Raw genomic sequence first — 14,282 nt, forward strand, 5'->3', positions numbered from 1 at the left:
AAGGAAACCTCGTACAAGACACTGAAACATAGGATGGCATAACGCCATAATTCTTCTTTCAAATATAATACACTGATTATTACAATGTAGAACAGTGCTCGCTTATTTTGGGAAGCCCACTGGCGAATTATATAAATAGCATAATTAAGATAAATATTAAGATCTACCAACATCGTTTACCCGAAACCTCAACATAAATAGCTGTATCATAAGCAGCTATTGATTGTGGTATCAAGTTTTCAAGTAAAACAGTCCCATGTGCCTTTTCATGTAGATATTCAGAAACATTTGACGACTTAAAAAGTTGCGAAATATTGTATACAATTAGTCACCCATCAAATCCTGCATATAAAAGCAATAATGAAACAAATAGTTTAGGAATACATAATACACAACGCGTGTCATTGTACAGCGTAGTGGCCGTTATCACGCTATCCAGCAGCTCTCGCTGGCTGTAACTACAAATGCATCAATTCAAATCTTATAAAATCGTCTACTACAAGATTCCAAATACTTCATACCACAGACGTCATGGGTTGCTATTTTTATACTGTATTCAAGGTGAAAGGAAATACAGGTAATCCCTGGGTGCTATTCATTCAGGTTATTGCTTACACAACCATGTCGATGGGGCTGTCAAACCGTCGTAGCAGCGGGCTGCTGAAGCTTCTGGATCCCATCGAGTGTTGTATTGCTTTTCATGGCTGGAGGGTTCGATCAGTCAGTCGTCTCCAAAGTCATCATACGAAATTGGATGCCTGTTGACATTCGCACGAGCAGCGTCGGGCAGCGGTAGTGTCGTCCTGGGGTAGTTCCGTGACCCCTGCTTTCAGAGAAAAGTTACTTTAAGTTAGCGAGATTGCCATTGGCAGACCAGAATCAAAATTCGCCAACTGATGCTAATCAACCAGCCCACTTATGATTCAGTTCATTTTCCACTGTGTTCAAAAAAGAAGTCAACCCCAACCATAGTCAACCATAGTTAACATAGAACTTTCACAGTAGACTAGATAACTATTTCGATTTCCATGTATTCTCCATGTGCTTGTTTGACTGCAATTAGCCTTCGGGTATGAACTTGCAATAAATAGATAAACATAAGTAAGTGGTAAATAAATAATATAACGTGTTTTATTTCTTTTTTCTTACACAAGGGATCAATTTTTATAAAAATGTATCAAAGTGGAATGCTTCAGGTAATAAGACACAGAATACAACAGGTTTTGTTCAGACATTTAGATAGCTTACGCTTTGTCAGTGAAAGTGATTATTATGAAGCATTGCTATACCGGAAATAGTCGAGAGTGTCCGTTGTCACTGTCAACCGGAAGTGTTCCCAAAAGGTCAACATTCGTTCTGTAGCCGATTGGTGACATATGCGCTGGTCGGTCCTCCTGTCCTGTCGGAATAGAACATTTTGGTGAGGTAAATGGCTTTTAATGGGTACGGGTCACGAGTTCTATTCAAGGCAAGAACAATAAACTGTGCGCACGTGCTTCAAAAAGATACGAATAGTTTCAGGATGGCATTAGGTAGTTTTGGGTAAGAATTATAATATTTAAAGGGAGTACAGTAGGACCCCATGATGGCTCTTCCAAAAACGATGTTAAGCTCCAATCAACGCTAGCTCGGAGTTGCTATTGTGAAAATGAGTGTCAGGTCTACATGGTTATTACAAAGAAAAAACAAAACAACAGATCTTCAGTACATTGGACTACTATCAAACGTTTACCCAGTTGCTTGAGTAACTGTTTTTGGCGTACACTACCAAAAATATTATTTTCTCGTTTTGCTTATTTTTGGACAATTCTTGTATGGAGAAAAATAGTATTTCATAAAGAAAATCAAGAAAAAAAATAAGAAAAACAAGAAACCACAAAAATTGTCCGTTCTTACACAAAGAACAACTTTCTTATTTTTCTTCAGAGGAGAAAGTGTTTCTGAAAGATTCTCACGCACAAGAATTTTCTAGAAATAAAAGCAAAAAATTCTTGCATATTCCTGACCAGATTCAATTCTTAAGAAATACAAGAATTGGTTTCTTATAACCAGTTCAATTCCTGAAGAAGTATAAGAAAAAAAATCTCAAAACATGAAAAATTGAAACAAGAAAAATTTGCTTGCCCCATGGACAAGAACGATTTCTTGGACACGGAAAAATTTTCTTCCTGGAAGATCAATTTTCTGTGTGGAAGAAAAACAAGAAAAACTTTATTTTTCCATTTTTGATAGTGTATTTTCTTAACTATCTGATAAGTCTTACTATTGCAAACCAATTTTCCAGATATGTTTGACACAACCTTAAGTTTGACAATGATGATATACGACGTTAATAAAACAGATATGATGCTGATGTCCTACCCATAGATAAGCGTCTTCTTCCTGTTATCACAATAACGGCTCTTGCAGGGAAGAAGCCGAAACTTCCCCTCAGATACCCATACCACCAGCCGTCTCTTCCCATATACAGTAGCTCCACAATGTCATTAACCTCCAGTGTGAGACCACCCTCCTGGGTGGGTTTGTAGTCCCGAATAGCTCTGGCAAGGTATCGACCTGTTGAACACGTAAGGGTGTAGTAAAAGTAAACCTTCCATGTATCATAACAAAGAACATGATATATGTACCTGCCATTTACTTATTACAACGCCATTAAGCGTAACTTTTGAGGACACATTTTAATGTACTTACGCTAACACCAATTTATCATTGACTGTTTTACCACATATTGTAAAGTAATAACAAGAACGGAAATAGGAGGCTCAATAGCAATTCTGCTTATCTGATCTAACGGTTTACTTCATACAACGTACGCAATAACTGACCCGATAGAGGTTTTTCAGGGTCAAGGTCCCCCGTTGTGTGCGCTTGCCGGTTCATATCGTCTCCTATCATGTGAAGATTAGGTTGGCTGTGACTGATGGCCAGCACATGGCAGGTCTGGCAACCACCGCTCTTGGACTTCCGTCGCTTGGCAACGAATATGATGATTAAGAATGACGTCAGCAACAGAGTTGTTCCGACCACTGCTCCACCCACGATGATGCCGAACTCCAACCAACGCTCGGATAAACTCAACTCTGAAACAACAAGACATAGCAAATTGAAAGGGAATTTCAACTTTTTCTCATTAATCATGGAAAGAATGACCTGATTTGCATCTCTCATTATGTTAATCATCACTAATCGTTTCTACCTGCCCAGAACAAGTAAGATTCACCAAACCCTGCTTTAGTTATCTTGCTCCAAAATGTAGATAATAAAATGCCGTAGGAACCCCTCAGAAGACCCATCTTCGAACTTGACCTTCGTTTTTCCAACCCCAACAGCCTACTAAATTTCACCACGATCCATTAAATTTCTCTCGAGTTATGCCATCAACAAACAAACCGACAAACACAAAAGGTCCACTACAGCACAGCCCCAGGAGACCCATCTTCGAACTTGACCTTTTTTTCCCCAACAGAAACTTACCTACCAAAAATCATTAACATCCGTCCATGAAATCAAGAGTTTTATCGCCAACACCATCACTCCACAAGTCCGGACCAAAAATGTACCATTCTGCCTGCGGCGAAGGCAATTAGAATTCTAAGCTTCTTGATTTCTGCATCGGTATAATATAGTTGGTATAAACTCCCTTCGGCTCAACACACGAGATACGTGTCGCGGCAGCAGCTGGTTTTACACTACCAAAAATGCCTTTTCCTATTTTTCTTGTGTCTTCATATACACCGACAAAATTTCTTAAAAAGAAGAAGAATATCTGTTTTTAAGAAATACATTCTGTCTACGAGTTAAGATTTTTTTTCTTAGGAAATTTTTCCTTAGAAAGTCTGCATTGAAGTTAGATTATTCCAGAAAGAGAAAAATTCTAAAATTTTCTGGACAACAATGAAAACAAGAAATTTAGACTTGAATTTCTAGAAATTCTTGAGGGTGAGAATCTTGTTCAGAAATAGTTTCTTAACTTAAGAGAATTAAGAAAATGTTCCTTGTTGTGAGAATTTCCATGAAAAGAATCAGAGTATTCTTCATGTTCTTTCTTATCCATTCTTGAAATTCTTAATACAAGAAAATTTATCCACGAGTTAAGAAAAACGAGAAAAATTAGAAAAGCAAAAGAAAAAAATTGATAGTGTATTACAACGGACGGCCTGTCACACCTAACCTTTGCCCATCTAGCGCAAGCGTTCTATAAAGCTGCCCATTAAAGATGACCCTACTTTATATTTCGATAATAAATTCCAATCTACCATAGTTCCAGTATGAATTTTTGATCACATAAATCCTAGGTTGGTAACTTTGGTACTGGCATGATTTCACCTTTAACACATCTAGTCTCTAAGCAGACCCGACGATTGCAAAGACCGTATCCAACTGGCAGAAGACATTTTATTTTTGCCTGACGACTTCTCTGGCTGACTAGAGCTTCTCTGGCTAGCTTGTACGATTTTGGCACCGTGGAGATCTGCTTGGAGATGACGTACACACGTACAAAAGTGGTAACTCAATGAATAGACCTACAGTTTTACCCCATTATTCAATAATCACAGTAAATTACGTGATGATTGGAAATTATATCTACCGGAAGACGACGATGATGCAGTGACCTCAACCCCACCAACAGACAGATAAACTGTTCTTGAATCCTCGCCAAGCCCATTAGATACCGCACATTTGTACTTCCCGACATCTGAAGTCCGCGCTCTCTTTATCTTTATGTAGGTCACGTTTCCCTCTGTGGTGACACCAGCGTATATTTTGCGTCCATTTTTGTACCATGTGACTTTAGGGGGAGGGTTGCCTGTTGTTGTGCACCAGAGAGTCGTGCTGTCCCCTGCTGTTATTATCGGCTGGGTGGAAATGTTGGTTACGCGAGCAGGGTCTGAAAAATCAATGTAAACTACTTTTAAAAAGTTACATATATTCCAGTCTTTTGTGAAGATTATGTCTGCATCAATACTTAATGTTATAAAGAAGGCTCCAGTCGTCCGTTTACGACAATATGCTTACTAAGGTGTGAGATGAATTTTTCTAGAAAGATTGAGTACTGACACATAAAAAAGGCAAATTATTTTCAGAAATAATTACTTATGTTGGCTTGGAAAACCTTATACCTTGCAGCACCATTACTTGGTTATGAAGCTAGATATGTTCTGCTGATAATGTAAATGGTTTCCTCTTTGCATTCGCCACAAACAAGCTTTTCCCTAAATAGCATTGTCCATAGTCCCTACAATACACTTGGGTGATGCCCTGCTTGAACCTTCTTATGTTTCCACGTCTGTGGGCGTGACCTCAGATAGCTGACCGTCAGAGAAAGGAATGTACCGAAAGAAAACATTAAGTCAATTCTCTGATTGGCTGACAGCTGGTTAGAGACCACGCCCACAAAAGTGAAAAACTCAGTTTAGTAGAGCCTCCCTAGGCCTCTAAGGTACACTATATATAGGAGCATACTTACAAGTTGCTTCCAAGATGACGCTTCCTGTTTCCTGCGATTTCAAAGAATTCGCCACACAAGAGTAGTTTCCGCTGTCAGCTGCTGTAAAGTTTTTCAACACCACAGACGACCGGTAAAAGACCTTGTCAGTAAAGTCAAGTCTTGGCAGCAGAAGAGGGCGGCCATCTTTGAACCAGCTGACGGAATAGACGAGTGAGTTGCTCTTGTCGACTGTGCAGTTGAGACGGACGTCAGTTCCAACAGGAGCTCCATATGGACTCTTCACACCCAAGTCAACGATAGGAGGGACTAAAAACAAGCAAATAAACAAAATACTAGGGATGAATCAAACGTCTTAATCAGTTACTGAAATGTTATGACAAATGTACTTAGCATGTAGCGCGCTAGTGTAACATTTTCTATTCTTATGGTATAGTGATGTCATTCCCTGTGATTGTACACATGTAAATACGTTGCGTTTGGGATTGCATCCCATTGATATGTATAAGTAGCAACACCTGTGCTGCATTGCTATGTGAACAAGTCAGAATTGCATTGAAGAATGTGACAGATGGTAACCGAAACGTCGTGGAATAAATCTCTTGTCTGTGTAAAAAGAGTCTTTTTTATTCTATTCTAAGGGTAGATTGAGACTTTGAGTGTATATTGGAAAATTAGAATATAAGACTTTACGTGGAGTGTACTTTGTTACGAGTTTTAATCTGTGTAATTATCGCAATGGCTTCTTATTAAAGTCATTAGAAGCTAACAGGTAACTCATAATTTCAGGTAAACATTATCTTAAAAATAAAGATTTATGAAGATATAGCACTATACAATAAAGAACACTGAATTGAAGAAAAAAAACACTTCACCACAAGTTTTGGCACTGGGCTGTTTGAAAAAAGCAAACTAAGCAAAGCATTGCTATTCTGATTCTGATTCAAAAGGTCGGATCCATTTTCTATTCTGAAACGTGAGATAATTCTGCACGGTGTCTTTGATTATATAAAACCTCATATGAATCCCACCACAGCTGTTTCGTCCAAAACGTAGAGAGGCTTTAATCTGTTCTACCTTGCACCCTTCAATTTAAATACATCTCTTCACGCAAGACATAAAACACCGCCACAAAAGAAGACCTTTCGACCTGTAGGTTAATTAAACGGTGACTTTTATGACAGCCGATCACCTGAGTGCATCCGTTCTTGACGTCTCGCAACGTAAAAGTTTCAAAGCTTAAAGAAGATCAAGTGAGTGAATTACCTAAACGTGGTTATATCATTAAGATTAATGTTGCCGTTGCCCTTTTAAGACCGCCAGTGGGTGATTTATTTTCCCTGGCCTTTGCCTACTATCACCGAGAGCAACAGTCGTACTTTGCGAATGATGAATATCTCGAGGGTCTAAAGTAAATGTCAGCAAAGTTCAGGCTCGACTCTAGTTCGCTGGCATTAATGTAGATCAATTTGATTGTCTTATGAAATCCATTATGCAGTATGAGAGGTTGGTACAGATACACCTGCACCCCCCCCCCCCCCCTTCCCTGCAAATTTATTGCAGTCTCCTGGACCGGAAAGCATTGATATGCGCTGTCCATATCGTCTTGAATTTTAATGACTATATTTTATTTATTGTAAGTTAATTGGTACTAGAACTGTCAGGTGATAAGCCATTTCATAGTTATCGGTGCGCATGTGCGGTCGTGATGCATTCTGGTTTAAACTTAAAACTTAAGGCCATTGACCAGCATGACTACATTTTATTTATAGTAAGTTAAGTGGTACTATATAACTGTCGGTGATAAGCCATTTCACAGTTATCGGTGCGCATGTGCGGTCGTGATGTATTTTGGTTGAAGGTTCAAACTTGTTTAATGCCATTTACCAGCTTTTGTTTACAGACAGAGGCAGTAAACTTTTTCATTGACTGTAATGCTTTGAAACCTCACAGCGACTGTAAATATATAGAGTATTTCTAGTAAGTGCATCCAAGACAATCTTGTCTCACATCCGTTAATAGTTTTATCAAGTTGGCAAGTCACTGAATAAAAGAGATTTATTCCACTGACGTGAGATACATTCCCAAACGCAAAATATCTACATATGTACAATCATAGGGGATGACATCATCATGCGGCCCCAAGCGTCATCACTTGTGATTGTACATATGTAAATATTTTGCGTTTGGGAATGCATCTCATTATGTTTATAAGCCAGACCTGTGCTGCATTACTTACTATGTGAACCAGTCAGAATTACCTTGAAGAAGGTGACAGAGGGTCAACGAAACGTCGGTGGAATAAATCTCCTGGTTGTGTAAAAATAGTCGTTTTATTCTGCATTCAAGACATATCTTAAATTAAAATGGGAAACTAAAGATCCTCACCGACAACATCTAGCTTCACGAAGTGCTCTCGTTGCCCGATGACGTCGATGAGTAAAGTCATGACGTATTGTCCCTCGTCTTCCTCCCGAATGTCCCGGATGGTGAAAGAACCGTTCTTGTGAAACACTGCCCTGCCTTTGAGTTCGTCCGATGCCACCGAGGTTCCATTTGGGGTGAACATGTGGACAAAATGGCGTGTTCCTGAATAAAATGTAAAATTAAGAAAGTTGAACGAGATAATAAGTCTTAATTGCTGCAGTCTCACATGATTTGGCGAGGGGTTGATCTACTACTTAGCTGACTGACTTGTAAACTCATCCTCTTTTACCACATAACATTTAGCATGAACTTTCACTTGTTTGTTTGTTTATTTGTTTGCTGCTATGCCAGTACCACACCAAACGCTCGGTAAGTTTTGTTTCCCTTTCCTTATCATTACCTTGCATCTTTTACACGTTTGCAAACACTTTGTTTACGATACAACAATACTTTACTCTGACTTTATTTGAATCGGAAGAACAAAATTATAAAACAACGTTATCCGCATAATTTCTATCTAAACAAAAAATATTACACAAAAGTAATGGTGTACCTGATTTTTATTTCATTATGGCAATCATCACTAATCGTTTCTAACTTCCTAAACAATAAAAATCTACCAAACCCTGCTCAAGTTATCATCTTCCAAAATTTAGATAAAGTATGCCCACTATAATACCGTAGAAACTCTCCACCCAGAAGTCCCATCCTCGAACTTGACCTTCATTTCTCCGACCCCAACATCCTACTAAATTTCATCACGACCCATTTAATCACTCTCGAGTTATACCACCAACAAACAAATTGACAAACACAAAAGGTCCACTTCAGCGCAAAAGGAACCCCCAAGAACACCCATCCTCGAACTTGACCTTCGTCTCCTCAACAGAAAAGTAGGTACCAAAAATCACCAACATCCGTCCATTGCATCAAGAGGTTTATCGTCAACACCATGATTCCACAATTCCCGACCAAAAATATACCCTTCTGCCTATAGCTACGGCGAAGGCAATTAGATACATTTACCTTCCTGTCTTGGATCGAGTTTGGTCCATGTGAGAGCGATGACGGCTTCGTCGTGGCCATACGAGAAGTTGCCTGGCAGCGTCACGGTGTCTCCCACCATACCCTGGACTGTTATAGACTCGTCGGTCTGAGAGATTGTAACTAGTAGGAAAAGTCATGGTTAACTAGCTGTACTCGATATTTCGAACGATGTAGCGAAATTGTAAGAGGATCTAACGTCACTTATATTGACACGAGGCCACCCCTATATTGTATGGAATCTATTAAAATTGGTGTTCCAAATTTCCGTTTAGACAGTAAATAGATATCATAGAATTGAATAATATAAGTTGACATGCGTTGTAAATCATTCTATTATTTTGAGAATCAAATTGGTTAACTTAACATATCTTTATTAGTCTTAAAACAGATTAAGCCATACATAGACCGATACAGCCTTTTATGGAACGGAGATGTTAAATTCTTGAAAATATGAAACATAATGACATGTGACAACCCCTGCATGGTATACATTGGGAAATATATCAAAGACTGTACAGACGTTAGAAACTCCTCCAATGATTGTAAAATCCCATCGCCATCCCATACCACTACTAGTACTCCATATTGTACATTGATCAGCGTTATAGAGTGTTATCTATGTACCAGTGAATGCCATACTTTGTACCTTGTAAAATTGTTGTGCAATAAAGTTATTATTATCATTATACACAGCCCCTACAAACAAGGAGTATTACCTTCTATTACAGCATAGAGTGTGATGATCACCAATGGATGACAACGGCGTCCTCTTCCGACAGCAAGTGATTCAGTCATGCTTGGTCCTTATATCTGTACATTCAAATATAAAAACAACAACTTAAAACTTGTTAAATGCATGTGTATTAATCTTAACCATAACATAAATAAACAAATGACATATAGTGTCATCATATCAATGAAGAAATCCTGATAAAACGATCAAGATAAAGAAGAATATAATGTGTAGAATATAACTGTTTTAAACATCTTGTTAGTTTTGTGCATTGCATCAAACTTTGTCGCACAATCATCTTTTTCGGGTACAATGGATTACAAAGCATGAACTAGTTCTCAAAAAAAGTCCAGGCTACGCACTGGTAAATAACTATAACACGATGAAGCAATGACGTTTAATATCTACGCTTTTCTATATATGCATAGGGTAACAAGTAAACATTAAATGGATTCAAAGTATACGCACAGGGAAATAACTATAACACGATGAAGCAATCAAATTCAATATCTACGCTTTTCTATACATGTATAGGGAAACGGGTAAACATTAAATAAATTCTAACTATATTCCTAGGCTGGATACATCGATATAAGAGGGCAGAGGTGCAAGCTCTACCGATCGATGCCGTGTGGCGAGGTCAATGCCATTAATGGGTCGCTGAAGCTGTCGCAGCTGCCGGCTCTGGTAAGGGGCGTGTACGCACCTCCTAACAGGTGTAGCCTTAGCCGTACCTTCCCTCACGGCAAAGTGAGGCGACCCTTGCACAAGCTCAAACAGGGGAGGCTCTCTTCCATAATTAGGCTATAAATCTTTTCCCACGTCGTTATTTGAATTCAAGTGCGGCTTTTATATAAGGGCATAGAGGTCAGGGACTAAGGCATTCATCACTAATGTCCTGGTTAAAGGACACGGTCACAGGAGTCGCGGGGAAAGTATAATGGAGTGGGATCGTTTAAAAACGATCAAATATATCCGTAAGACACTTAAAACTCAACATAATGTTCTGATATAGATATGAATATGATTTATTGGAATGTATCAAATGATGTATTTTTTCGAAAGTTGTAACGAAAGGTGTGTAAAACTACATTTCCATTATAAGGTAGTAGAATAGATAAGTTCATAATTTGTGTCGATGCTTCCCCTTTTGGTTTGACACAGTGCTGAATGTTTTTTTTTTTTTTTTCATTTTGACTTTAGATGGCATAGAACAAAGATCAATAACGTTGGAATTTGAAATTAGAATTTAAAACTGCGTGATTCTATTGTCTTCAGTCGTGAATGAAAGCACTGTAACTTGTACGCATGATTCTTTTGCATTTAGCAATCTGCTGCTCAAATGTTTGTGACTATCTTGTCTTTGAGTTTATTCAATCTCCCCACACTGCCCGTATAATCATAACTTATTGTCTGTACATATTTGTATTCCAAGGTCTAATGCATGTTATTTTATATTATTCAATCATACCTTTTATTACGGCCATTGACTAGCATTGACCGTGAACTAGGGTTATATTATCAGCATTGTAGTTACCCGTTTGCTGACGTTGATGTCAAAGCAAGCGGCAGTATGTTGATTGCTTTTTCCAGGAAGGTCAATCTAGGGCACATTCATCAAAGATAGGTCCGTCCGTATAGGCAGGCTAGAGATTAAGGTCAAAGGTCAAGGCTGTATTTGTCGCTACTTAACACAATGCGAGTTCTATATCTGTAAATACAAATATAAAACTATAGTCTACATCAACAATGAGTATTACAACAATTTAGATTTTTATTTATACATTCAATCATCTCTCTTTAACACATTTATCGATATTTACGGGTCCGGTTGTAATATATAGATTACATTATAAAATAAATTATTCACAATGTTACGTAAATCAAAGGTTAGCCATCCAGGTAATAAGATACGCCAAGACAGTTACTCCGACAACTGGATACATTTTGAAACAGACGATTCAGACAGCATCTGCTATCTTTCATCAGTGACTAAAGAAAGATCTGGTAGATCTATAGGTTTTATTCCAATGTTATTCTGTCCCACACTCAACTGTAATCGTCCCTTTGGCTCGATACTCCTGCAGCACCAATCACACAAGGACATTGCAGGCCATCGCGTGCAAAGCCTAACAAAGGCTCTTGTCCTTCCCTCGCACAATCAGTGAATGGTACAGCCTGAGCCTGGTCAAGCGGAGGCAGGGTCTCTCTCCTAATTAATAACGTAGCCGGTGAGGACCCTGCTACATTGAGCCCTCATCACTCATACCTTTTTGAATATATGTATATATTACGAACACGCTAAGGCCACACCAATTTATTTTCTTGGTTAACGGATTCGCCGCTTCGTTTTTTTGCTGAATCAAAATAAAAATAAAAACAGCAGACTGTGAAAAATTATCACCTAACCGCCATATGACCGGCCACTTTCTCCCCTCAAAATCGGCAAAACAACAGAACAATACTTGGTTAACTATAGCACTACCACATTTGAAAATATTATATGGGGTTTTGTTTCACATTTGGTGTGTGTTTTTAGTCCCAAAACAGCTAAGAAAAGACGAATATTTGCTGACCGAAAAATATATTTGGTGGCCACCGACGAAATTTTCGGTTCTTATTTTGCAACAAAATCGGCAATCCAGTCAAAATAGCTGGTTCCTTTTAGCAATATTAGCCATAGAAATACCATGTATGATGTTGTTTAGCCTTTGATGATGGTTGTTTGGTCTGAAAACCAGTGAAAACCCGACAAAAACCACGAGGATGGCTGTACATGTGCTCTCTGAGCTCTGCTAGAAAGACCGCCATTTTGTTTGTTTGGACAGAAAGTAGCCTCACATTCCACCGTAGATTACGGGCTTTAAAATTGATATCTTCAGCATAAAAAAAAGTATCGATCTTTTGGAAAACTGCGTAATAGACGGCATGAATATTTAGCTGCAAATTTAAAGGCTCATGTTTATTTTCTTTCCTTCAGATGTGGTTTTTGAAGTCAAATACAATTTCTACTTTCATCGAATGTGCAGCTTGAAATATGCTGCTCAAGGAATGGAACATTCCATTTTCTCAGACTGAAAGGGGCCAATGCATAACACTTGGAGTTGGAGCTGGCTGTTTTTAGAGAAAACTTTTTGAGTGTATGTTGAGGGATTTTGATGAGTGAAGTGCTTTATAAAATTCATTACATTCTCTACTAGCAAATGCATGTAGGTTTCTACTGTCTGCTTTTTTTCCAAGGTTCTGATGTGTTCTTTTCTCAATTAACATGATCAAGCTGAAAGAAGTTATACTTATTAATAAAGTGAGGAGGTTTTGCCCAATGTTCTCCACATTTTTCCATTGTGACTTGCCTCAAGTTCCAAGTAGAAAATACATGACTTGGAGTTGTGTATACTGTTCCACTTGTTGAACTTGATGGCACCGTTGGCCCCCGGTAAGGGGTCATAGCGTGGAACCTATGCCCAATTTTTTCAAAAATTCAGAATTTTTCTGTCAGTTTATATCCTAACGTAATACATGCATGAGGGTTTGCTTGTTATTTCGGTATATGTGACAGGGATGAACATGTCCTTTTGCCTTTGCTTACATACCCCGGAGCAGACAATGAATATTAATTAAGCAAATGCCAGCAAGATGAATATGTCAGAAACATAAAGTATTGTGTTTTCAAAATAGTATCGGCTTGAAGATTTTTCCTGCCTTTTTGTGATTGTAGATAAGAAGTAAACCTGAAGTTCCAGGAAATGTCCTCCACTTGTACTTGAAACAGCCAAAATGCTAATGCTTCCTCCTTCCATGCCTTTTTTTTTTTTTTTTCGCCCGCCCGCTCCATTTTTTTTCTACAAAAATCCGTTAACCAAGAAATTAAATTGGTGTGGCCTAAATTTGATTATTTTCCTTCAAACGTCTGAATCAATTATATTTATGTTTCCCATATCTTTGTCCGTTATTTGCTTGCGTTTATCCGTACCGGTTACTTGCATTGTAACTTACATATCCGCAAACAGTTATAACCCCATTTCATAGGACTGCCGAAAATGAATGGAGAAGTAAAAACCGTGAAATACAGCAATGTTAGTTATTGCCAAGGGCTAGCGCTGGAAACGTCAGCAAGATTTGTTAAACTTACGAATCTTTTCGTGACTTTTTAATACCATTGTTTTTGCTTTGGATAGAGCACACCCTGCTTACGATACACCTTTTGCAGCCAGCCCGTAACCATCAGCCATTTTGCCCGTAAGTTCAGCGAGCAAATATGGCATCTTCTCGGTTATTACCGGATGGTATGATTAGTATGTAAGACGTTTCAGTGCAAAAAAAACTTCGTAACAAGGTTTAATGAAAAACGATGTCTTGCCAATCTCACGCTAATTTGTTGCTTACAGCCTTCGGTGTTCTTTTCGGCTCTGTGGTCCACTATCATCAAAATGTCCCCCAAAGCCTGAAAAGATAGCATCTATTGGCTCGCAAGGGTTACAGAAGTACTCGGCAAAGCAATGTAGTCTTCAGAAATAATCGATATCTCTCACTGTTATCAACTCAGCTGCCTTTCCCATCTCATCACGCCGTTAGATAAGATCTTGGACAAGCTCTTCTTCACTTTGGGCATCTAAGGAATACCTTCTT

The 14,282-nt window shown here is 38.5% G+C and overlaps 1 protein-coding gene and 1 long non-coding RNA gene across 2 annotated transcripts in view; both read right to left on the reverse strand.

Annotated features, from left to right (window-relative positions):
* Positions 1-289: 289 nt before the first annotated feature.
* On the reverse strand, positions 290-2,579 carry LOC136445256 (uncharacterized). Its single transcript, XR_010757386.1, has 3 exons — positions 2,362-2,579; positions 1,290-1,399; positions 290-823 (listed from the first exon to the last, which is right to left on the reverse strand). It is a non-coding gene; the product is annotated as an uncharacterized lncRNA (long non-coding RNA).
* A 2,856-nt stretch (positions 2,580-5,435) lies between these two features.
* LOC136444290 (lachesin-like) overlaps positions 5,436-14,282 on the reverse strand; it is a 36,226-nt gene continuing 27,379 nt past the window's right edge. The window contains exons 2-5 of the mRNA XM_066441803.1: positions 9,637-9,730; positions 8,900-9,040; positions 7,835-8,035; positions 5,436-5,755 (exon numbers count right to left, since the gene is read on the reverse strand). Coding sequence (XP_066297900.1) covers positions 5,436-5,755; positions 7,835-8,035; positions 8,900-9,040; positions 9,637-9,715 — 741 coding nt within the window. The 5' untranslated portion in view covers positions 9,716-9,730. The remainder of the gene's footprint in view (positions 5,756-7,834; positions 8,036-8,899; positions 9,041-9,636; positions 9,731-14,282) is intronic.

The sequence above is a fragment of the Branchiostoma lanceolatum genome, chromosome 11, assembly GCF_035083965.1.
Source record: "Branchiostoma lanceolatum isolate klBraLanc5 chromosome 11, klBraLanc5.hap2, whole genome shotgun sequence".
In the NCBI taxonomy this organism is placed as follows: Eukaryota; Metazoa; Chordata; class Leptocardii; order Amphioxiformes; family Branchiostomatidae; genus Branchiostoma; species Branchiostoma lanceolatum.